The sequence below is a fragment of the Pristis pectinata genome, chromosome 2 (genome assembly GCF_009764475.1).
Source record: "Pristis pectinata isolate sPriPec2 chromosome 2, sPriPec2.1.pri, whole genome shotgun sequence".
In the NCBI taxonomy this organism is placed as follows: Eukaryota; Metazoa; Chordata; class Chondrichthyes; order Rhinopristiformes; family Pristidae; genus Pristis; species Pristis pectinata.
The window spans coordinates 45,775,707-45,800,908 of NC_067406.1; the positions used below are offsets into that span (position 1 = coordinate 45,775,707).

General features: G+C 38.7%; 1 protein-coding gene across 5 annotated transcripts in view; it reads left to right on the plus strand.

Annotated features, from left to right (window-relative positions):
- Positions 1-25,202, plus strand: part of rusc2 (RUN and SH3 domain containing 2) — a 75,866-nt gene that overhangs the window by 39,699 nt on the left and 10,965 nt on the right. For 4 of the 5 annotated variants that reach the window (XM_052010296.1, XM_052010298.1, XM_052010295.1 and 1 more), the window contains exons 3-9: positions 5,539-6,330; positions 8,773-8,964; positions 13,027-13,170; positions 13,781-13,857; positions 16,307-16,481; positions 18,577-18,682; positions 20,235-20,281. In XM_052010296.1, coding sequence (XP_051866256.1) covers positions 5,539-6,330; positions 8,773-8,964; positions 13,027-13,170; positions 13,781-13,857; positions 16,307-16,481; positions 18,577-18,682; positions 20,235-20,281 — 1,533 coding nt within the window. The remainder of the gene's footprint in view (positions 1-5,538; positions 6,331-8,772; positions 8,965-13,026; positions 13,171-13,780; positions 13,858-16,306; positions 16,482-18,576; positions 18,683-20,234; positions 20,282-25,202) is intronic. The other variant, XM_052010299.1, reaches the window with a different exon arrangement.

A 25,202-nucleotide genomic window follows, 5' to 3' on the forward strand; every position in this document is an offset into this window, starting at 1 on the left:
AAATGTGATCTTAGTGGAAAGAGCTGGAATACTGTGGAAGAAAATATTAAGTAGATGTTCACAGTTATTTCTTTTAAAAGAAAGTGTGATATCTCATGGCTGAAGTTGAGAACTCTATGCATTACGTAGTGTAATACCAGACATTCTGCATTTCAGCTTGTTGGGTATTGGCATGTTGAGCAAGTGCTGCATTTATTATTTACTTACCCAAAAGGCATTAATGTACTTTTGAAAGTTCTGAAAATAGACCCATTTTCCTCTGCTAGCTATCAATATCATACAGCATGGAAACAAACCCTTCATGTAACTGTGTCCATGCTAGCCATCATGAACTTATCTATACTACTACCATTTTCCACTGCTCGGCCTGTAACATTGTGTGCCATAGTGTTTCAAGTGCTCATCTATGTACTTCTTAAATATTGTGAGAGTACCTACCTTTACCACCCCTCAGGCAGTGCATTTCAGACTTTCCACCCTTTGGATGGAAAAATTCTTCCTCAAATCCCCGAAAAATCCCTTTACCTTAAACATATTCCTTCTGGTTATTGCACCCTCTGCTAAGGGGAAAAGTTTCTCATTATCCACCCTTGCTTGTGCAGTCTTTTATTGCCGAAACACTTCATACCAGATAACATCCTGGTGAATCTCCTCTGCACTCTCTCCAATGCTATCACATCCTTACTAAAGTTTGGCAATCAGAACTGCACACAGTACTCCAGCTGTGGATTAACTAATGTTTTATACAGTTGTGCTCTGTCCTCCCTACTCTTACATTCTTGGCTTCATCTAAAGAAAGCAAGTGTCCCATATTCCATCTTAACCACCTTATCTACCTATGTTGCTGCCTTCAGGGATTTTTGGGCATGTGCACCCAGGTTCCTCAGTATTTCGTAGGGTTCATTGTCTATGTGCTGGCCTTATTAATCCTCCTATAATGTACTGTCTCGGATTTTTCTGAAATAAGTTCTTTTTACCACATCTCTGCCCATCAAATCAACTCATCAATGTGATTCTGTAGTCACAAATTATTAGCTTCACCATCAACAATGCCACTAATTTTCATGTCACCTACAAACTTTCTATCAAACCTCCTTCATTCATATCCACATCTGTTACGTATATAATGAACAGTAAGAGTCCTTCACCAATCCCTGCAGTACGCCACAGGTCACAGGCTTCCAATTGCAAAAGCAACCCTTGACCATCATCCTCTGCCTCCTATCACCATCTGATGTTGTAATAGTCTAGATTATCAATTCTTTTCCATTTAAAGGATACAATTTTCAAATTGACTGTTCATACTTCAAACAGGGCTAAATTGTAGAAAAAAGGTAAATCACTTTTTGATCTGCTCAGTGGCAAAATGCAGAAGGGGGATAACAGCATAATGAAGGAGAAAGCCTGGAGAGGACCATTACTTAGGTGGAATGAAATCCACATTTATCTTGGAATTTCAGTGTGCCTCGTGCTGGAATAGCCTAGACCCAGTAAACTAACTTGTCAAAATTCATTTGTGACTGAGGCACAGCATGGGAGGTGGGGGAATAAACCACATCACAGAAACCAGCCTCCCCTCCATGAACCACACCTCAGTAAAGTACCCAGAATAATCAAAGACCCCATCCACCCCAGACATTCTCTCTTCTCCCCTCTCCCATTGGGCAGAAGATACAAAAGTCTGAAAGCACATTAACACCAGGCTCAAGGACAGCATCTATCCTGCTGTTATAAGACTATTGAACAACTCCCTAGTACAATAATATGGACTCTTGACCTCACAATCTACCTCCTTATGACCTTGCACCTTACTGTCTTCCTGCGCTGCACTTTCTCAGTAGCTGTGACACTTTATTCTGCATTCAATATTGTTTTACCTTGTACTACCTTAGTTGACTGTGTAATGAATTGATCTGTATGAATGGTATGCAAGACAAGTTTTTCACTGTACCTCGGTACATGTCACAATAATAATCCATTTCAAATTTCAACCTTACTATTGTTTGAAGATTGGAGAAGTCAGACAACACTCCGCATCAGGGGAATGATCCAGCACCACTAGGGCTTGGGGATAGGAGTTGGTACACTAACCTGGCAATTGAGGATAGGAACTAGAGTACTTACTTGGAGGTGGTAAGGATGAGGGAAGGAAGGAAACTACACTTTTACCTGCAGATCATGAAAGGAGCTGAAGATGGTGGTAGGCAGCACTGTGCTCTGAGACCAGAAAGCAGTATGATATTCATTCTGGTGGTTGGGAGGGTTGGGAGAGGAGGATATACATATATTTCTTACCTTGCAGACCTCCAAAGTTGGCTGTGTCATTTTAAGACTATGTTAACCCAGTAGTGCACAATGGCAATCTGGTATAAATTTCCCAATGCTTGTCATTATCATAATTCTGATTCACCACAGCAAATCTCTGTCTAACACCCTGATGGGAGTAAATCAATCACAATAGTGGTTACGCTGGGTTAAGCCTGCTTTCAGTTGTGTAGTACTGAAAAACAGTGCTATGTGATCCATTTTCAATGCAAGACTGCTTTGTTAACTTCAATGTTAAGTATAACAAATAATTAAAGTTTATATGCACAGTGTCAGCACCACTTGGTAGTATTCTCATCACAGATTCAGGAGATTATGAATTCAAATCCACTCTGGAGGGAATGTAGCACTATTGGATGTGCCATCTAGTTGAAAAGATGTTAAACTATTTCTTCAGGTTTCTGGTTTCAACCCAAAAGAAGCCATTCTCCAGAAAATTTGATTCACTCCATGTGATTTTAACAAATGACTATATCCAGTGCAAAGGCTATGAAACCAGATAATGCCCCAGCTGTAATACTAAATACCTCCAGCCCAGAGCAATTAACTCCTCTAGCCAACCATTTCTAGTATAATTACATCATTGGTATCTGTCCTCCTGGAAAAAAAAACATAAGAAATGAATATTCCTAATAAATCTTGCATGTTATGTAGTCTTTCCATTTGAGTCAGTCTCATAATTTCAGAAAGAACTGACTTAAACAATGTATGACCATCTGTCAACAATGTTTCTTTTCTCCTCCAGTTCCACGAGGCAGGTCTGTGAAGCCTTGGTCAGAATGAGATGAAAGTATACTCTTGGTATCATGTAATCTTTTGAATCGGTTTGAGCTTTGCTCTTTTTAATCTCCAATAGAAATTTAAATTGTCCACTCAGCAATTTAATCAACCTAAGTAATACCAAACAGTTTTAAAATTTTCATAATTTTTACTCATTCACGATAACAAAACATAATTGAAAATTTACTCTCTAGCTTGTATGGATCATGAGACCATAAGAAAAAGGATCCGGGAATGACCTTACAGCCTCCCACAGTACAATAGAATTGTGGCTGAACTTCTAACTCAGCTCCACTTTTCCACCCTAATCCTCATATTTCTTGATTCCCTTATTGCAAAAGCTATCGGTCTCAGTCTTTAATATACTTAGAACATTAAAGGAAATCCAGGGTAGAGAATTACAAAGATTTGAAAACATTTGAATAAAGCATATTTTCTTCATCACAGTCCCAGGGAGATCCCTTATTCTGATTATGTTTGTCAGCACTTAGGTGTTTAGGCAGTGGAAACAGTCTTACAATATATCCATAAAGCTCTGCAAGAATTTTATACATTTCAATAATCATCTTTGCATCTTATAAACTTCAGAAAATGTAGGATATACTGCTTAAATTTTCTTCATAAGACATTCTGCTTTTTCCAGAACTCAATCTACTGAACCTTTGTTTCATCTAAGGTAGGTATATCCTTGCTTGAGCAGGAAGACCAAACCTGTTCAAAGTACTCCAGTTCCAAACTCAGTGTAATTGAAACAAGAATTCCTTTAACATTCTTGAATCCCCTTCCAATGAAGATTAACATACCATTTATCTTCCTAATTTTTTGATGTGTCCTATGATTCATGCACAAGGACCCCCAAACCTTCTGAATATAACATTTACTTTATAATATACTTTTTTATTCTTCTGACCACTTTTACCCTTCTCTACCTTATACTTCATCTGCTCTCTTCTTGTCCAATTATATAGCAGGTTTCTTTCCCTTAACGGCTTCTTTGCATCATTCTCATTCCTGACATTCTCACCAGTGTGATTCTGACAGGCAAGTGGCCTGTTTCCATGTTGTAAATGTTATACATTATTGGAACACTTAACTGAAAGTATTTGGAACCAGACTTATTTAGGTCAAAGACATTTACTAATGCTTATTCATCTAAAACTGAAACTGATTGTGGGCACACTGGTTGAAAACCCTCTGGATGCCATCCTCCTACCTACCAATACAGATTGTCTGTAGATTACAATTGGTAATTATTGTTTTGTTGTAGACTGCGTGGCATTATGCTGCTATTACACTCTATTTTAGGTTCCGAACTATCTTTTGGATATCAGCTGTTGAAAATTTAACTGTAGGAATCTTATTGTATAGTCTATATTTTTATGCACTACATGGTGGAATTCTGTCAGAAAACTAACAGGGTACTTCAAGAATGGCATATGTTTATAAATTTCAATCTGGTCTGCTTTACAGAGGCAATTGAGCACATGCAATGATGTTAAGAAGTGTACTGCACATGATGTATGCCACTTGCATCATTTCTACTGTGTATATCAGTTTATGATTGTCACAGGCCCTGAGTATAGAAGCAGGTCTTAACCCAAGGGTTAAGGGTTGTTTCTGTGTTGCTTAAAGGACCTTTCCCTACCTGGGCTTCTGCTGGAAAATCCAGCAATGAAACTTTCCATAGATGGCTTGTTCTTTTTTGAGGCAAGTTCTCTTTTCTCAAAGTATTCTCAGTGATCATCTTTACACCCAGCACTGCACAAACTTCTCCTTGGAATCCTCAATCATCTCTCTGATTTCTTTCCCAGCTTCTTCCCAAATTTCTTGCCTCCCATTTCCTACCAGCAATGCCACCCCCAAGCCTTCTCTTTGGCCTGCTCCATCCATAACCACCCCCCCACCACCACAGTCTTACCCGGTCATCTCTCCCCCACTCTTCCTCACCCAATATCCCCTCTCAACCTTGGAAGAGATCACTGAGGCAAAATCTTCTCTATGGTTTGTTTACAAATATGTGTACAGGGTCCAAAATTGCCTATTTGCATTACATTATCAGACCCTTGCCCCCATCCTCAAAACTGGCATAGGCACCCCACACTTAGCCACTTCAATATGTAAAAATAGGTTGAATAAATTCTAACCTTCAGCCTTTGTTAAAATTTACCAATTCTCAAGTTGAGTAGGGATCACAAATAAATATGCACGGTATGGTTATTTGTCATTTTTAGCATTGTTTTCAAACATAATCAATTTTGTTGTAAAAATTTATCTGTGGCATCTCTTTTCACTTAGCTGTGTTTTCAAAAAATCCCATTCAGTAATTTTCTTTAAGGGCAATTTAAATATTTTTAAAACTTATTTAATCTACTTGTCTTTCTGTTTTTGGTCTTGGTCATCTCTTGTTTTTTTAATCTTCTTTTGGTACTACAGGTGGTGGAACAGAAGGCAATGCAGTTATCCGATATAGTAAAGAGCAGCGTCCTACTACGTTGCCCATTCAGCCTTTTATTCTTCACCATCCATTGAGCAAGCAGCTTCCCAGGGTTCGGCCAGTGCAAAACCACAGTAAATCTTCAGTTTCATATATGTACAGTATTCCAAATAGTCAGCTGACAACAAATGAACATTCAAGTGGATCATCTAGTTCTTCTAGTGGCATGTTGTCATTGGAAAATGTGGCAACAGTAGGACAATCACAGAATGGATTCAGCACAAATGAGAATGAGAAAGCAGGAAACTCTTTCCCCATAAATGAGTACTGCTTACGGAGACCCATGCCAGATGCAATTAGGCCCTCTCCGTTGGGCAGTTACTCACCAATAAAAAGTGATGTGCCCATCTTGCAGAGTGGAGACTCATCATCTTCTGCAGTGTCATCAGAAAGGAATTTTGGTAGCCACCCTCCGAGGAGCAGGTCCTGTCCTTTATCTGCAAATCTCCTTCCAATACGATCACCTCCAGCAAAAGTTGTTTCACCGAACAAAAGTCACCTTCCACAGGTTAGAGATGAAAGGAGGAGTCCGAAGGAGGCCCAGAATAAGGAGGAAAGATGCTTTCAAACTGCACAGAACTCCATTTGTTCTTCCCAGAAAACACTGTTACCAACATCAGCTATCATAACAGCAAATGGTGTCAAGAATCATTTGAACCATCACTGGGATAACAGAAGCAGAGGTGGAAGAGCAGCACTATTTCAGCATATGGCATCGGGTTTCACTGCCGGTACATGTCTGACTTTTCTTTCTAAAGCAACAGAATACAGTTATAAGGGCCAAAATCTGAAGTACTTCATTACTATATTATTTAGCTCCAATCCATCTGTTTAACTGATTGTCCCAGTGAGAATCCAAGCTATTCATTCACTTCTTTTGGAATTTGATTTGGCGGTGTTGACCTTGATGTAAATGCCAAGATATCAAAGGGAGTAAATGTGCTCTTCTGGCAACCTACCATAAAGTGAATGAGGAGCTGAAAGAAACTAGTATTAGGGAAAAAATAATATTGGAGAAATAAACAGGACTGAAAGACAATAAATCCCCAGGATTTGCTGATCTACATCCTACTATTTTGAAGGATGTTGATTCAACTGTTATCATCTTCCAAAATTCCATAGATTCTAGAACTGTTCCCACAGATTGGACTATAACTAACATAACCCCACTGCTTAAAAAAAAGGAGAGAAATCGGAGAGCTACTTATTAATTGGCTACTGTAGAGGAGCCCAGTCCCAGATAATGGGGATCTTCAAGTGGGGAGGAGCCTGCCAGATCAATGTAAAAATAATCTAAGAGGACTTGATGAGCATGTGAGAGAAATAAGGAGAGGGAATAGGACTAATGAGTTTGCACTGTTGGGATCCAGCATGGATCTGATGGGTTGAATTGCCTCCTTCTGTGACACAATATAATGAATTCCCTCTAGACCAGTTAGCCTGAAATCAATACTGGGAAAATGGTAGAATTCAAAAGTAAGAAAGTGGTTGCAGGCACTTGGAAAATGATAATAGGATTGGGTTTAATCAACATGAATTAGTGAAAGGGAACTCGTGTTTGACAAATCCTATGGAACTTTTTGTGGTTGTAACCAGCAGAGTAGATAAAGATAACCAGTTGATATGTGTTTACCCTTTCAGAAGGCCTTAAATAAGGTGCCATACAAAAAGACTATAAACTAAAATTCAATCCACAGATTTGGCCTGGATTGATCATTGGTTAGTAGAGAGAAAAGGAAGAGTAGGAATAAACAAATCATTATGTGGTTGTAATACTGCAAGAATTGGTGCTGGGCCCCAGCTGTTCGCAATCTATATCAATGAGGGGATTACGTAAGATATCCAAATGTTCTGATGATACAAAGAGGATGCAGAGAGGCTTAATTAAGTAGGATGTAGACAGGTTAAGTGAATGGGCAAGGTTATGGTAGATGGAATATCATGTGGAAAAATGTGAAGTCATCAACGTTGGTTAAAAAGAAAATGGGGTATCTTTTAAATGGTGCTTTGAAAGGTGTTGTTATTCAGAAAGATTTGAATGTCCTCATACACAAATCACTGAAAGTTAAATTCAAGTTCAGCAGGCAATTAGGAGGCCAGATTGTATGATGGCCTTTGTTACAAGAGGTCTTGAGTACAAGATTAAAAACATCTTGCTCCAAGTGCATAGAGCCCTGCTGAGATCACATGTGGAATATTGTGTACAGGTTAGGTCTTCCTACATAAAGTACAGTATATTTGTGAGAGAGGGAATGTAACAAGGGTTCATCAGATTGGGATAGTGGGTTTGTTGTATGAGGAGGGATTAAGCAGAGGAAGTCTGAATTCTCTTGAGTTTAGAAAAATGAGAGGTAGCTCATTGAAACACATACATTCCTATGATGCATGACAGAATAGATGCAAGTTGAGGTTTTCCCTGAGTAGAATGTTGAAAACCAAGGGTCACAGTCTCAAAACAAGGGGTTGGCCATTCTGGACAGAAGTGAGAAGAAATTTCTTCACCTGGGGCACAGGGAATCTTTGGAAAACTGTACCCTGGAGGACCATGGAAGTTAAAGTTCAGTTGCTGAGAATATTCAAGAGAGAGAAAGATTTTTAGATATCAGAGGACTCAAGGGAAATGAGATTAGTGCAGGATTGGCCATGATCTTATTGAATGGCAGAGCAGGAACAAAGAGCCAAACTGTCTACTGCTTCAATTTTTTTTATGTTAAGCAATTACTTTTCAGCAGGGTATTGACTGAAGTGTTCACAGCTACTGTAACTTAGCAGCAGAATTTTATAGTTTAATTGTCATCAATACCTAGAATAGGCCATATTTTTCTTGAAGAAACTAAAGCAATTCAAAATAAAGATATATATGAACAAAATAAATGTTTATGTTGCAAGGCAAAAGTTATTATTTTCCAATAATTGTAAAAGAATCTTTCCAAACAAGGGTGGGAACAGGACTTTAAATAAGATGGTTAAACTTCACTAGTGAAAGCACATGTGGTAGCCAAAGTAATGAAATCAGGACTGATGATTCTTAACAACAATCCAATTATGTTAGCTGAATGGCATTTAAATTTAATCCAAAAGTGTTTACTTAATCAGAGAAAAGCTCTCATTCATTTTAATTTTCTCAACTTCTCTCTTGCTCTTCTGTGTTTTCCATCTGTTAATTATTCCAGCTAATCATCTTACACCTCTGGCTTTGAAATGGAAGGAATATCGCAGAAGAAATCCCCTGGGTCCTGACCGTGTAACAGGATTTGGCTGCAATTTGGAGCCTAAGCAATCAGGCCCTGGGATAACCAAGAAGAATGCTTATCTGGAATTTTCTGGCACTAGTGGTGTTAGCCATGTTCGCTCAAGGCTATATGGTGCAGTTTTGTTTTGTGATTTCTGAATTAAATATAGGTGTCAACTTTATTAATAACTTCAATCCCAGAATCTTTGCTTAATCCTTTTCCACACTACTTTTCTTTCTGTTTCATACTTTAACTATCTAAGTAATATCATTGGAAATTTACTGTTTTTGAGTGTATACCTCGATTCATGATAATTATGGGACCAGAGAGAGAAATTTTTTTAAATGTTTGAGACATCGTTAAGGTGGTGCCTGGTTATTAACTAGGACGTATTAGGTCAACAGGGTAGGGAGGGATTGGAATTTTGGACTCTCGGAAATTCTGACATCTCCGTTTCTTCGCATGCTGTAGAGTTTTAACTCTTTGGTGTGCATCTCTGGCCCTGACAGGTTCCTTATCTTTGAATCCAGGGGAAAGGAAGGGTGCAGAGTTCAATCATGACCCAAGAAATAATGGACTCCAGTCCCAGATCCCTGGGATCTTCCTATGGGGAGGAGACTGATTGTAGACTGTCTGGGAAGCTTGTCTGCAATCCTTGATCTACAAGGAATTCTTTAAAGGCAGGCCTAAAGAAATTCACCAGGCTGCTTTCTGGGATGAGAAGGTTGTACCATCATTAGTGGCTAAAGAAGTTGGATCAGTAACCTTTGGAGATCAGGAGGGATGATCTTACTGAAACATATAAGGTCTTAAGGGGTGCATGACAGGGTAGACATTGAGATGTTTCAACTACTCGTTGAGTCTTGAACAAAAGGACATAGTTACAAGATAAGAGGGTGGTCATTTAAAACTGAGGTATGTAGGAATTTCTTCTTGCAGAGGGTGATGAATCTCTGACGCTTTCTACTGTGGAAGGTTCTGGAAGCTAAATCATTGGAAGTATTTAAACAAGAGGTAGGAAATTTTTGAAAAATTGTGGAATAGAGGGCTGTAGAGAACTGGCACAGAAGAGAATGGCAGGGCAGGCTTGAGGGGCCAGGTGATCTACTCCTTCTCCTATTTTCATGTGTTTTTGTGAAAAGGCATTTACCTAAATTGGCCTCACTTTGTTTTAGTTGGTTTTCCTGAGTCATGGCTATCTGCCATAAAGCTTGTAAAGTGTCCAGCCTTATTGATGTATTTAATATGTCAACAGTCTCCTGGGAACATATTGGTTTTTCTCTGAAGACACAACAGACTGCAGATACTGGAATCTGGAACAACAAACAATCTGCTGGAAGAACTTAGCGGGTCAAGCAGCATCTTTGGGGGTGGGGAAGGAACTCCTGTCCTGCTGCAGGGATTCAACCCAAAATGTCAACGATTCCTTTTTGGAATGCTGATGCTGCTCGACCCGCTGAGTCCCTCCAGCAGGTTGTTTGTTGGTTTTTCATTCTTTGACTCACCTCTTTAACACTTGGATGATGATTGGAGTAGGCATCCTAAGAAAGTTATATTTTTTTATTTTAGCCCCTCATCTGCATCTGATCCACTTGTAACTTCTTGCAAAGATTTATTCCAACGTTGCTGCTCATTTGAGTGTTGATGTGAATGACATTTTGGCTAGAGTTATCTTAAACTCTGTGCTTGTGACTTAACATCAGAATATTCCAAGTATCAACCTAAGCTAACCAGTGGTTCAATAACTAGATGCAACAATAGGCTACATAGGATGCAATTGATGTTTAATGTTCCTCAGATGTGGGATTTCCTGAGTGGAGGCAAGAAGATACACAAAGAGGTAATGATAATGATGAAATGGGTCTCTCTTGATAGTTTCCATGTTGATCCTGGTTTTTACAATCTGACTTTGATGAGTGCACTAGAAAAAGTCATGTTCTTTGCAAAATTTAATGAAAGGGTATATTTAATATTGTTACTATTGTTCCTGGAGCTGGTGTTCGCAAGCAACAATACCTTGGGCACTGAACACTGTTGTACAGTCCAGTTCCTATCAATTAAGCCAGCCACATTCATCTAAATCAAAAGGCCCTAACAGTTGGGATAAGTTAGACTAGTTAGAGCTAGAAATATAGAGACCTTGAGGAGAAATTAATTGCCTTTAAAATATGGAAAAATAGATTCAATCATAGGATATATTTGAACCAGGTGACATAAATATGTTATGAAAGCAGCTGCCTGTGTCAAGTAAAGAGCAGCAACCATTCACCAAGACCATTGAACTAAATTACAAAAATGCTGCTTGTAACACAATAGGATGATTTGTGCCAACCGTGGCTGGCAGTTCCAAAGGGAGCTACCAGCATTCAGCCATCTCACACAGTGACTTGTATGGACCCACTCTATGTCTGGCCCATACCGAGGGACAGGTGCTTCCCCCAGTCTCTGTGGAGTTTAACAGCTGAGTCCAATCTCACTGGGATCCTGCAGCATCACATTAGGCAATCAGATTCTCTGATCCAATACCAAGTAGACCAGGCATAGAATCAGAAACCCCATTCATCTTATTGGGGATTTTCAGCCTGGTGAATGGGAAAGGTAAGTGTTCTTCTAAATTATTTTCAGTTTTAATGTTTTATTGCATTTTCTAAATAAATGGGTTATTTATTTACTTCACTTTCAATATTTTTTTAAATGTCTCTGAATCTCAAAGCCCCTGGCTCTGCCTTCAATCAAAGAGCTTCAGCAGTATATCACCTGAAGCTTACTTGCCGCGGAAGCCTCATGTCCTTTACTTCCTGACACCTGGATGCAGATGATCAGCCATAACAGCCCTCCATATTCAGTGCAAATGGATGGCAACCAAAGGCAGGAATTGCAGGTGGCAGACACGGTTCAGCATGATCTGGCCTATTAAGCCTTGGTTCTTTTGAGCAGTTGCAAATGTAACAGTTGTCTTGGCAGCTGTGATACTGGAGGAGGCATTCATAGTCCTAATATGAGAGAAGCGGCTTGGTCATGAAATATTAATAAACTGTTCTGTATTGTCTTTTGTTTTGCACTGTAATTTCACAAAGCCAATTGTTAGCAGTTGTTTACAAATATACAAAAATAATCATGGGTTAGGTGCATCTTCTTTACTACATAACCTATTGCCAATATGGCTTCAGTTTCCCTCTCCACCTCAACATCCATGTTCATTCTCCTTTTTCACTCGTGGGAAAATAATCAGAAAATTCCCAGTCCATTAAGACCCACAACCCTCCTGCAAATACATTGGCCAATCTCAGGAACTCACCTTACTGAATGCTTGCAGTCCATCTACACTCAGTGTATAAGCTACTAATTTACTCCAAAGCTCTTCAGAGAGAGGTAAAATAGTGCTCTCTAGTATATGCCTTAGATTTACACTTGAATAACTTTGCTTATATCTCCTGGCCTTCCACTAAACTCTTCGACAAGTACCTATCTACTACGTTTGAGATTTATTCTTCCATTTTCTTAAAGAGTTCAATTAAGATCTCCTTGTGGCCTGCAAGATGAAATAGCCTGGGATTCCTTAGTCTCTTATGGTAGCTGAGAATTGTTCATCCAGTGATGATCCTTTCAAATTTTTGTAGGTGTTCTATGCATCCTTTTGTCTGTGGGGACAAAGACCTGATAGTGTGTACTAATCCCAAAAGGATAGAATTTCTGATTCCTTTATTGCCCTAGCAATATTTTTGCAATATTAACCCCAGGTCCTCCTCCTCCTCAGCAACCTTAAACAGGCAATCCTACATGGCATCAGCATTAATGGAGTTGCCCCCTTTTTATAGCTATGTTCTGCATTTGTCTATATTAAAAGACAGGTGCCTATTCATTCATCTCTTCTCGATCCACCTGTAATATATTTTTATTACCCACCATGGATTGCAGATAGTTTCCCCATGTCTGCATCCAGAACATTGTTAGATGCTGCAGTTATTCATCTTTAGCAAAGAAATATCTTGAATATGAAAGTTTCCAATGGCTGCTGAGTTCTAGTTGACATTAGCTAGTCACCTAAATTTATCAGTTAAGTCCAGAATTATGTGATTTTCTGGCAAACATGCGAGAAAATCAGCTTTTATTGAAGAAGATGTTTTTTGATAGTCTTAAAATATCAAATTTATATTAGCAATGGTTTACATAATATGGTTTCCTTTATTGTAGGCCAATCTGTGAAGCAACTTCAGAACTATTACAGTGATTTCTTTCCTGATTATTTTTCACTGGCTGAGAAGCCCCCTGCAGAGTTCTGTTTATCGCCTGATGGAACCACTGAAAGTATCTCCATAGATTTACTGCAGAAGAAAGGTATAAGTCAGCTTTTGATATCAGCAATATTGGATGCAAGTTATTGAAAGTAGCTAAGCCAGAAATATGCACAACCATTTTAAATGCTATATAAAGTATACATTAAATCAATTTATAGAGATTTTATTTAACTGGATATCAATATTTAACATTTCAAATATTTTGTGGTCACAGAGGTACATTTTAATTAGAATAATCACTTCTACTCTACTAAATTGAAAAACTTCATGTTTAATAATGTTAAATTCTCCAATAATTTTGACAGAAACTAAGTTATATGCAAGGCATTTGAACTAAAATCTGAGGAGATTTGGCTTGTAAATTTTAGGAATTCTTCCTTGCAATATCTTTGAAATGAATGATATCAGTGGCAGGCTAACTAATTCACACGATTACAGAATAATACATTAAATTATTATGAATTATATGAAATATTTTATAAATGTTTTTGTGACCTATATTTTTAGTGCATTTGTTGCATAAAACTTCCCATTCCAGTGAGTATCAAAGTGATTTTTCGAAAGAGAGAAATTGATAAGCATTTTTTTAAAAAAGCAATACAAACCCTAACAATATGAAAACCAGTACCATTATGCCCTTTTTTTTGTAGGTCTTGTTAAAGCTGTGAATACTGCTGTTGATCTAATTGTAGCACACTTTGGAACAAGTAGAGATCCTGGCGTAAAGGTAAGATGAATGTAATAATAGTTTAATATTCCTTTCCCATTTTGTAATTTATCTCAATGAAAATCAGCTAATTGATATTTTAACTAATTATTTGGCAAAATTTACTTGCATCTTTTCAACTTTTTTTTATAACGTTGCAATTTTTAGAACGTAGAATGTGGAACAGCACAGTACAATAACAGGCCCTTCAGCCCACAATGTCTGCATTGACCATGATGTCAATCTAAACTAATCCTATCTGTCTGCACAAGGTCCATATCTTGCTGTTCTTTGCTTATTCATGTGGTTCTTTAAATGTTTCTTAAACATTGCTATTGTATTTGTTTCTACCACTTCCCCTGGCAATGTGTTCCAGGCAGTGAATCAGTCAATGTTTTATTGCTGATGAAGAGAACCATTGCTTTATCTGTGCCTGCAATCTCTGCTTTTAGAAACATGGTAAAATGTTCCATAGCTACAATGGTGCATGGACCATTAAAGGCAACATGAGTGAGTCAGAAAATTTTTGACCTTGCATGCTTCCTGTTTTGCACTACCCTCTATCACCCAATTTTCCTACCAAAACTAATTCCCTAGCTGCGTTCCTGTTGAACCCTCAGCAAATTATGTAAATTGTCCCCAAAATGGATTTGCATTTTGACCACTTAGAATTAATTGTGAAGACCGGTTAGTGTGACAGAATACATCATGACAGATGGAAGATGCATGCTAGGGTGCTATCTTGACTACAAGTATGCCCATATGGTTCTGGAGGACGAGAAGCAAGTACCATCTCTTCATAAGTCATAGGATAGGATGGGAGGACTAGTCTGCCCTCATTCATCCTCTGTGATTCTGGCCATTCTTGATCTGTTGATAAATGCTAAATTGGGAATAAATGATGGGCACACCACCCACATCCATTCAGCTCTTCTCTTATTGACACCTTTCTCAATTATTTGTAAGTTACTATCATGTTTATCTGATAAAGCTCTTTTTGAATCAACTTACCATGCAGTATTTATATCTTGAATTTCTCTGTCAACATGAAAACTTGGCAGCTATTATCAGTGATGTACCACAGCGACTGGTGCTTGGGCCCAAACGATTCACACAATCTATATTAAAGATTTGAGTGAGAGGACCAATTGTAATATTTCTAAGTTCACTGATCACATGAAACTAACTAATGAATATTGAGGAGGATATAAAGAAGCTTCAAGGAAATACTGAAAAACTGAATGCGTGAACAACACAACATTGATGGAATATAATGTGGAAAAATGTAGGGTTACACTCTCTAAAGAAAAAGAAGTTCTGCGTATTTTTTAAATGGTAAGAGATTGTGAAATGTTGATGCTCAAGGAGACCTGTGTGAACTTGTACATTTAGCTGCAGCAAACAATTAGGAAAGCAAATGGTACGTTGGCCTTTATTGCAAGAGGATTCAAGTACAGCAGTAAAGATAAAGAAACAAAGGACTGCAGATGCTGGAATCTAGATGAAAAAACAACAAGATGCTGGAGGAACTCAGCAGGTCAGGTAGCATCCGCGGAAAAGAGCAGACAGTCAATGTTTCGGGTCATGTTTGTTGAGCTGCTAAGTTCCTCTAGCATTTTGTTTTTTTCATACAGCAGTGAAGTTGCTTACTGTAGTCACGGAGGACCTTGGTGAAACCACAATTGGATTATTTTATATAATTTTGGTCTGCCTCCTGAGAAAGGATATACTCATAATAGAAAGAATGAAGGGGAGGTTACCTAGAGTGTTTCTTCAGATGACTGACCTGTCAGATGAGGAAATATTGATGAACTTGGCCTCTGTTCTTCAGCATTTGAAAGAATACAGGAACCTAATTGAAACATGCAAATTCCTAGGGGGTTCTTAACAGGATAGACACAACAAGGATGTTTCCCCGTTGATCAGGAATGTAGAACTAGGGGTGGCAATGTCAAAAACGGGGCAGACCTATTTTGAACTGAAATTTGGTGTCTTTTTCTCACTCTGAATCCTTGGAATACTCTATGTTGGAGAACTGTAGAGGCTCAGTCATTAAATACTTTCAAAATAGAGTTTGATGTATTTCTAGCTATAAAAGGAATCAAGGAGTATGAGAATAGGACAGGAAAATATTGGGGTGGAAGATCAGCCGTGATTTCATTAAGGGGTGCAATAGAATCAATGGGCTGAATGGACTGCTGTGGTTCACATCTATGATGTACTTAAGTTTTCACGTACTTCTCTTCGTCTTTGCCATCCCAATATTTCTCCAGTGTTTTGATGAAACTTCATACAGTATCAGTTCTACAAAAGTCTAAGTGTAAGATTTGCTGACACAAAAACCACTCACCACATTTCTGGACTCATTTCAATTACAATGGTGTGAATATTTTTTGCAGCAGAGTGTAGGAATACATTGCCCACACCATGCCAACCACAATGTTTGATTTGTTGTGATTTTGTTTTGCAGGCAAAACTTGGGAACAGTTCAGTTAGTCCCAATGTGGGCCACCTGGTACTTAAGTATCTGTGTCCAGCGATGAAAAATATTCTTCAGGATGGTTTGAAGGCATATATTCTGGATGTGATTGTAGGACAAAGGAAAAACCTGCCATGGACTGTCATTGAGGCTTCCACTCAGCTTGGTATGACACATCACATTCAGCATTGGCTGTATGAAGTCTTAATGCTCAATTTACAGATTGTGATTTAAGGAAGGCTTCTCGTATCAAATCTTGTCAAAGATTGATAGTTATGGAAGCATAGCTCTTTCCAGCTCAATAAACAGTCTGCTAAACAGTCAAGAAACCTGTTCAATAAAATCCAGCAAGATGTGCAGGATGAGTGTGAATGTCATTAAGAACAATATCTTTGGGTAGATGAGATAGGGTAGTTGGTTATTGAAAGTGCAGACATTAGTCAAATATTGTAAGGGTAAATTGGATATCATGGGTGGTGGTTGAATATCACGGAGAAACTAGGTGGTAGCTAGGTGTCACAGATTGGGATTTGAACAAGATGTTGTTGGTTGAGGTTTGAATCGGACATCTTGGCTGTACTTCTGTTGAATAATCACTGGGGGTTAATGATATGGAAGTGAACTTGTTGAGCCAGGGAGAATGCTCCAGCTTCCCTTCAGGCATAAACAGTGGAATGAAGACATCTGCGTTTGCTTGATCGTCCATACCGCCATTAAAATTGGAAATGGGTGGGTTGGGAAATTTAAAGTTTTATCTTCAACCAGCACTGGATCCACCTGTCTTTGGAGGTTAAACTCCCTCTTCATCTTCTCATAAGATTCATGCAACATACAGTGAAACCTGAGTGAACTGACGTTGAAATATTTTGTTTTCCTCTGCATTTATCCATATGTATTTATTAGTATCACTAGATGACAATCAATCCCCATTTTTTATTTTACCTGTCAACATAAAAATAACACTGATTTATTAATGTTAATGCATAAAAGTCCTAAAAGAGGTTTAAGAAAACAATGCAAATTGTACCAGAGAAGGATATTTTAGGAATGGCTGTCAGAAGTCTGGACAAAAAATTTTTCAGGAAAATAGTGTCATTGGAAGAGGCTTAATTGAGGAAATGTCAAAGCATTGGTCTTGAGAAGCAGAGTTAACATTTTTGGTGAACGATCTCTTCAGTACTGGAAGAAGTTAGAGACAAAACAAATTTAAAGATGCAGAGAAGATGGGACTTAGACTTTGAATTTTTGAACTTTAAGGGAATCAAGTGATATAATACACAAAAGTGATACTGAGGTAAAGGTAAACTGTGATTTTTTTGAATGTCAGAGTAGTGTGAAGGGCTAAATGATCTGCACCTACTTCAATTTCTTATGGCCTCATGGGAGGAGATAAGAGAACAAAAGGGAAGATTTCTGTTAGGTTATAAGTCTGGAGAAACTAAATAACTTTGTTACCCTAATGTGCCTTGCACTAATTTAGTGATAAGTGCTCATTATATACACCGAGGACCTGGATCAAAAGTACTTAACTGTGCTTATGCAAAACTTTTTTTATTGGAAAATCAAGCAGAGCACATAAAAGTAGTTGGTCTATGTGATGGAATTTCAATTCCAGAGGATATTCATCAAGCAGAACATGCAACCTTTGTTTTGACAACATATGATCAAACTTGTGCCATGCAGATGATGTGAGCCTCAAACACCAAAGCAGAGGTTAATTAGAATGTAAAGTTCTGCTTTAGCATTAATTAAAGGGAATTCAAAGCATAAATCTCCTTTTCAGGGAACACATCCTTTACATTCGGTTCAACTAAGCATTGAAATTTGGAATTCTTTACTCAACTGGAGGGTCAGATAATCAGTGGTCCTAGCACTGATCTCTAGGGAACACCACCATTTACTCTCCTACAATCTGAAAAATCTCAACTCTTCAATTTCTCCCCTAGTTTCTTATCTACGTTGACATTGACCCTTTTATTCCTTGGTGCTCAGTTTTGTTAATCAGCATTTTATGTTGGTCTCAGCCAAATGCTGTTGCTATTGCTAACTTGATGAATGATGCATTCCTTCATCAACCTTCTCTGTCATCTTGTAAAAAAATTCAATCAGGTTAGTTAATGTTTGCTAGATATGAAACTCGTTACAAATACATTTATGCAGTCTAGTTAAATGTATCACAATTCAAAACTGAGAATCATCCCTTTTTGACCAGGGAACAGTCCTAATTAATGTTAAATTCACAGAATCTTTTGTCTCTTTAGGTCCTTCTACCAAGGCACTCAACAATCTTTTTTGCAAGATAAGCCAGTACTCTGAATTAATGAGTCACAGCACAAGGTTTAATGCATTCATCCTTGGCCTTCTGAAGTAAGTCCTTGCTAACTGTAAGAATTTGAAAACAATACTGAACTTGGAATAGAAGAATTCAAAATAATGAAAAGAATTTCACAGGGTGTATTACAAGATTATTGGTAACTTTGGTAGAATATAAATGATTTTTTTTATAAAGCTTTTTATTGATTTTTGAATCAATTTGAAAACATAAATAGTTATTTAATATATCAAAGGACAGTAAAATTCTCTAAAATTTACTTTTGTAATACACACATAGTTTGAGATGTCATTTTTACATAATTCACGGAGTCCTCTGTTTCATGCTTTTTTTTAAAGCACAGTCTGGGTTTAATGGCAACTACCATCATTCATGTTTATTTATTTTGAGGTTATTTATCAAAATTAAGAAGTAAAATTACCAAAATTCATATTACCAGTGCATTGTCATTTGCAGATCTGGAATCTAGAATTTAGATCTATTAGAACTTGCTTATCATATACAAATCACACACAAAAGTGATTTAAGATAAGATTTCTTTATTAGTCACATGTACATCAAAACACACAGTGAAATGCATCTTTTGCATAGAGTGTTCTGGGGGCAGCCTGCAAGTGTTGCCACATTTTCAGCGCCAACGTGGTATGCCCACAACTTCCTAACTAGTACGTCTTTGGAATGTGGGAGGAAACTGGAGCACCCGGAGGAAACCCACACAGTCACGGGGAGAACATACAAACTCCTTATACACAGCACCCGGAATTGAATCTGGGTCGCTGACCGGGCAGGTTGTACAAATGATAATTTCTGTGTGAAATCATGCTCATTTGGAAATTTAGATGGAATGCACGTGCACTATTTACCTTAGTATGGCTGAAATTTGTCTATTGCCAGTGACACACCTCATAACGTCATACGTTTCTTTTGCCAACATAAGTTGAAGGTTTTGGTATAACCTACCACCTTCATTGAATAGTCACAGAAAATTAAGAGTCAGTACTGAGGTCAGTGATGATCTAACAATTGGATGGTCGCCATTCTGACACTGATGCTTTTGACACAGCATTTGGTAATATCGGTTTTCAAAGCTCTGGATATTTAAAACCTTATCATTTATTAACTGTATCACTAATTGCAGCCTTTTCATACTCTATATGCCTGTGATCAGCATTAGAGCACAGCCTGCAGGTGTAAGTTGAATTGCTAGCTGCATTTTTTAGATTTCTGGATTTAGCACAAATGAACAGAAGTCCCAAAACTACTGTTAGTTTTGTGAAATAATTATTTCACACATCACGAGTTTAACCATAATTACGTTTACAAGATCCATTGTTTCTACCCTTGGTACCCAATTTTTAAAATTTTTCCCTAGTTTGGTATAAAATTAATTTCCAGTGGATCCAAATACTTTTAAGAGATGCATATGTACAGTAGCTAATGCTGAATCAAAGTATCTGTGACAAAGTATGAACTGATAGCTGTTAGTTACCATATGAATAAACTTCAATCCAAGCTTAAGTATTTAGAAAGTGACTACTGGCAAGCCAGATCAACATTTTATTGTACTTTTTTTTGTCTTTAATACAGTATCAGATCCTTGGAGTTTTGGTTTAATCACTTGTATAATCATGAAGGTAAGCCAACTACTATTGCTAGATCTTTTTTCAAATAATTAGTTTGCTGTGACCCCAGTGGTGTGCCCCAGGGGTCAGTGCTGGGCCCATTGTTATTTGTCATCTATATTAAGGATTTGGATAAGAATATAGAAGGAATAGTTAGTAAATTTGCAGATGACACTAAAATAGGTGGTGTCATCGACAGTGAAGAGGAGGATGAAGAATTGCAGCCAGATCTTGATCAGTTAGGTAGGTGGGCTGAGGAATAGCAAATAGAATTTAATTAGGATAACTATATATGGATTTGGTCACCCTATTAGAGAAAAGATCTAGTTAAACTGGAAGATTTATGAGGATATTGCCAGGACTAGAAAGCCTAAGTTATAGGGAGATATTGGCCAATAGCATTATTCCTTGGAATGTAGGAGAATGAGGGATGACCTTATAGAAGTGTTTAAAATAATAAGAGGCATAGATAAGGTGGATGGTAGCAGTCTTTTCCCCAGGGTAGGGGAGGCTAAAACGAGGGGGCATAGGTTTCGAGTGAGAAGGGAAAGATTTAAAGGGACTTGAGGGGCAACTTTTTCACACAGAGGGTGGTGAGTATACGGAATGAGCTGCCAGAGGAAGTGGTTGAGGCAGGTACAATAGTATCATTTAAGAAGCACTTGGATAGGTACATGGAGGGTGGGGCTTGGATGGATATGGGCCGAACACAGGAAATTGGGACTAGCTTGGTGGGCACTCTGGTCGGCATGTCTGTTTGGGCCAAAGGGCCTGTATTGCTGTATTACTCTATGACTCTTGAGTTTGAAGTGTTACATTTTGAAAGGACAAATCAAGGTAGGACATTTACATTGAACGGAAGAGCCTTGGGTATTGTTGTAGAACAGAGGGACCGTGGAGTACAGGTGCATAGTTCCCTTAAAGTGGAGTCACAGGTAGATAGGGCAGTGAAGAAAGCTTCTGGCATGCTGACCTTCATCAGTCAGGGCACTGAATATAGAAGTTGGGAGGTTATGTTGTGATTGTACAAGACATTGGTGAGGCCACACTTGGAATATTGTGTTCGTTTTGGTTACCCTGTTATAGGAAGGATGTGATTAAACTGGAAAGAGTACAAAAAGGATTTACAAGGATGTTGCCAGGACTCGAGGAACTGAGTTATAAGGAGAGGTTATACAGGCTAGGTCTTTACTCATTGGAGTGTAGGAGACTGAGGGGTGATCTCACAGAGGTATATAAAATCATGAGGGGCATAGATAGGCTGAGCGGTCTTTTTTCCAGGGTTGGGGAATTGAAACCTAGAGGACATAGTTTTGTTAGAGGTGAAAGGTTTAATAAGAACATGAAGGGCAACTTTTTTACACAGCAGGTGGTAGGTACTGTATATGGAACCAGGTGTCAGAGGAAATGGTTGAGGCAGGTATATTAGATACATTTAAGAAGTATGTGGACAGGTATATGGATGACAGGAGTTTCGAGGGATATGGGCCAAGTGCTGGGAAATGGGAATAGCTTGAATATATATCTTGGTTGTCATAGACACATATGGGCCAAAGGGCCTTTTTCTGTGCTGTATGACTCTGTGACTTTACTTGTACAACATTATCAATTCTGGACTAGAAATCATGGTAGGCTGTTGCGCTACCATAAATGTGGCTAGTTAAGGCATGTGTATAATAGTCATCCCTGCTGATGGCCCCATTCCAGATCCTGTGGATGAAGTCATTAGCATCAGAGAAAAGGACTTCACAATGTTTCTAGTTTGAAATTTTGGAGCAAAACCCTGATGCTGCACAATTGGAGTAGAGAAATCTTTCTGGCCTGAGGGGGGGACAATTCATCACATCCTCATCCTTGGTACAGTTGCCACCATTTGTAATGGAATTGATCTCTTTGAAATCTGTTGCTATTGGCTAATGACATTGTGAAACCATTGATGCTTACTGTAAGGCAACTATACCTCAAAGCTGTCGGCCTATTGTACCCTAGCCATGTATTAAGTTGAAAAAAGGTGGGATATATAATTTTGGAAGGATCACCTTTCCATTTCATGCCTACTGAAATTCTCCATCAAAGCATAGGAAAATCTTCATAGCTCATCTCACATCTACATTTAAGATTTCTACACATGAAATCTTAGGAACTTTTGAGGCCCCAGTTTTCTGATTTATGCTATTTTATTAACTACAAGTAATGTTGGAGGATATGTTTTAAAGTATTTGCAGGAAAAAGTTGAAGTTGGGAATTATGAGAGAAAGCCTTGGTTTACAAATGTTCACCACCAATTTTCACTACATCGCAATTGACTCTATGGGGCATACATCCTTGATTTACCAGGCTTTTTCACTATGATGAACAGATTAATTGCAATTAAAACCCCAAGCTATTGAAATGCCTGTGGGGTGAAGAGCAATTTTTATTGATACATCTGTTCACACATGGCAATCCATTTGCCTTCCAGCTAGCTAAAAGAATACAGGAGTGAAAGTGGGGATGAGAGTAAGGAAAATGGGAAAGAGTGAGTAGCAGGAGGTGGAAAAGGGAGTCATGGTTGGGGGAGAGTAATAAAAAGAGCTGGAGGGGTGGCGGGGAGGTGAGGGCACAATGTATTTTGCAGCATCAGCAGGGGAAAGAGATGACTTGCACTGGGAGGAGTATGGGAGGGTTGGGGGGGATGTTGAGAGCAATAGGGGATGTTGGTGGGAATGAGAGAGATGACTGTCAGTCGCTGGCAAACAGAGAACCCGTGAAAACCGAGAAAAGAGGGCGCTGGCTAGAGAGAAAGAGAGGTAGCCGGAAAGAGCCGTGAAAGAGAGATGGTTGGCAAGAGCCAAGGGGGAGAGAGAGTTGACAAGAACACAAAAAACACAAGAATATAGGAGCACAAGTAGGTTACCAAACCCCTCAAGACTGCACTACCATTCAAGATGATCATGGCTGATCTGTGCTGGCCTTTACTCCTCTTCTGTGCCAGTTCCCCATGACACTCAGTCCTCAATGTTTCAAATATTCATCTACCTCCACCTTAAATGCATCTAATGATCTTGCCTCCCCTCACCCTCTGGGGCAGAGAATTCCAGAGATTCACTACCCTCTGAGAGAAGAAATTTCTACACACCTCAATTGTAAATGACTGGCCCTTTATTTCATAGCTGTGTCCCATTTCATGATGTTTTTTAAACTCCAAGACTTGATCGAACAACCCTCTCAGCCCAGGAATTAGCCTGGTGAATCTCTTTTGCTACAACATGCCTTTTTTTAGGTATGGGGGCCAAAACTGTGCACAATATTCCAGATGTGGCCTCACCAGCATCCTGTACAATTGTAACAATATCTCCCTTTCACCAATAGCCTGTCCTGGTCCAACCACGCAGATGCCATGGCCAAGAAAGCTCACCAGCGCCTCTACTTCCTCAGGAGGCTAAAGAAATTTGGCAAGTCCCCTTTGGCACTCACCAATTTTTATTGATGCACCATAGAAAGCATCCTACCTGGATGTATCACGGCTTGGTATGGCAACTGCTCTGTCCAGGACTGCTAGAAACTGCAGAGAGTTGTTGACACAGCACAGCACATCACGAAAACCAGCCTCCCCTCCATGGATTCTGTCTATACCTCTCGCTGCCTTAGTGAAGCAGCCAGCATAATCAAAGACCCTACCCACCTGGGTCATTCTCTCTTCTCCCCTCTCCCATCAGGCAGAAGATACAGGAGCCTGAGGGCACATAGCACCAGGCTCAAGGACAGCTTCTATCCCATGATGATAAGACTATTGAACAGTTCCCTTATACGTGAGATGGACTCTTGATCTCACAATCTACCTTGTGACCTTGCACCTTATTGTCTACCTGCAATGCCCTTCCCTGTAACTGTGACACTTTACTCTGTATTCTGTTACTGTTTTTACCCTGTACTACCTCAATGCACTCTGTACTACCTCAATGCACTGTGTAATGAATTGATCTGTACGAACGGTATGCAAGACAAGTTTTTCACTGTACTTCGGTAAAAGTGACAATAATAAACCAATACCAATACCAACACCAATATTCTTAAACACCATCCTGTTTGCAGTAAAGGCCAAGATGCCTTTGCCTTTTTAACTACTTTTTGTGATTCATGTATTAGGATATCTGGATCCCTCTGAACTTCGCTCATTTGCAGTCTCTCTTCATTTATCTAATAACCCACCTGTTGACTCCTCTTACTGAAGTGCATGACCTCCATTTGCAGATTTTCACCTAAACACACAATCTATCTATAGCCCTTTGAAGAATCACAACATCCTCATTATAACATGCCCTTCCACCTATTTTTGTATCTTTGGCAAACTTGGAAACCTTACATTTTGTTCCATCCTCCAGATCATTAATGAAAATAGTAAACAATTAAGGCGATTCCTGGGGCACTCCACAATTTACATCACTCCAACCTGAAAAGGATCTATTTATTCCACCTCTTTTGTTTTTCCATATGACAGACAGTTTTCAATAAATGCTAATGCACTTCCTCCAATGTCTTTGGGCTCTTAATTAATGCACCTACCTCTTATATGGCACCTTGCCAAATGCCTTTTGGAAATCTAAATACACTACATCTACTGGTTCCCTTCATCAACTCTCCCTGTCACATCCTCAAAGAATTCAAGCAAATTTGTCAAACATGATTTACCTTTCATAAAACAGCCTTGACTGGGTTTGATTATATTCAGTTTTCTTAAATGATGAGTTCTTTCCTCCTTGATTATTGACTCTAGCATCTTGCCAACAATAGTTGTTAAACTAACTGGTCTATGGTTCCCCACCTTCTGTCTTCCTCCCTTTTTGTACAAAGAAGTCAAATTTTCTGTTTCCCAATCTTCAGATACCCTCCCAGAATTTAGTGAGTTTTGAAAAATTTCAACCAATGGGTCCTCTATCTCTACATCCACTTA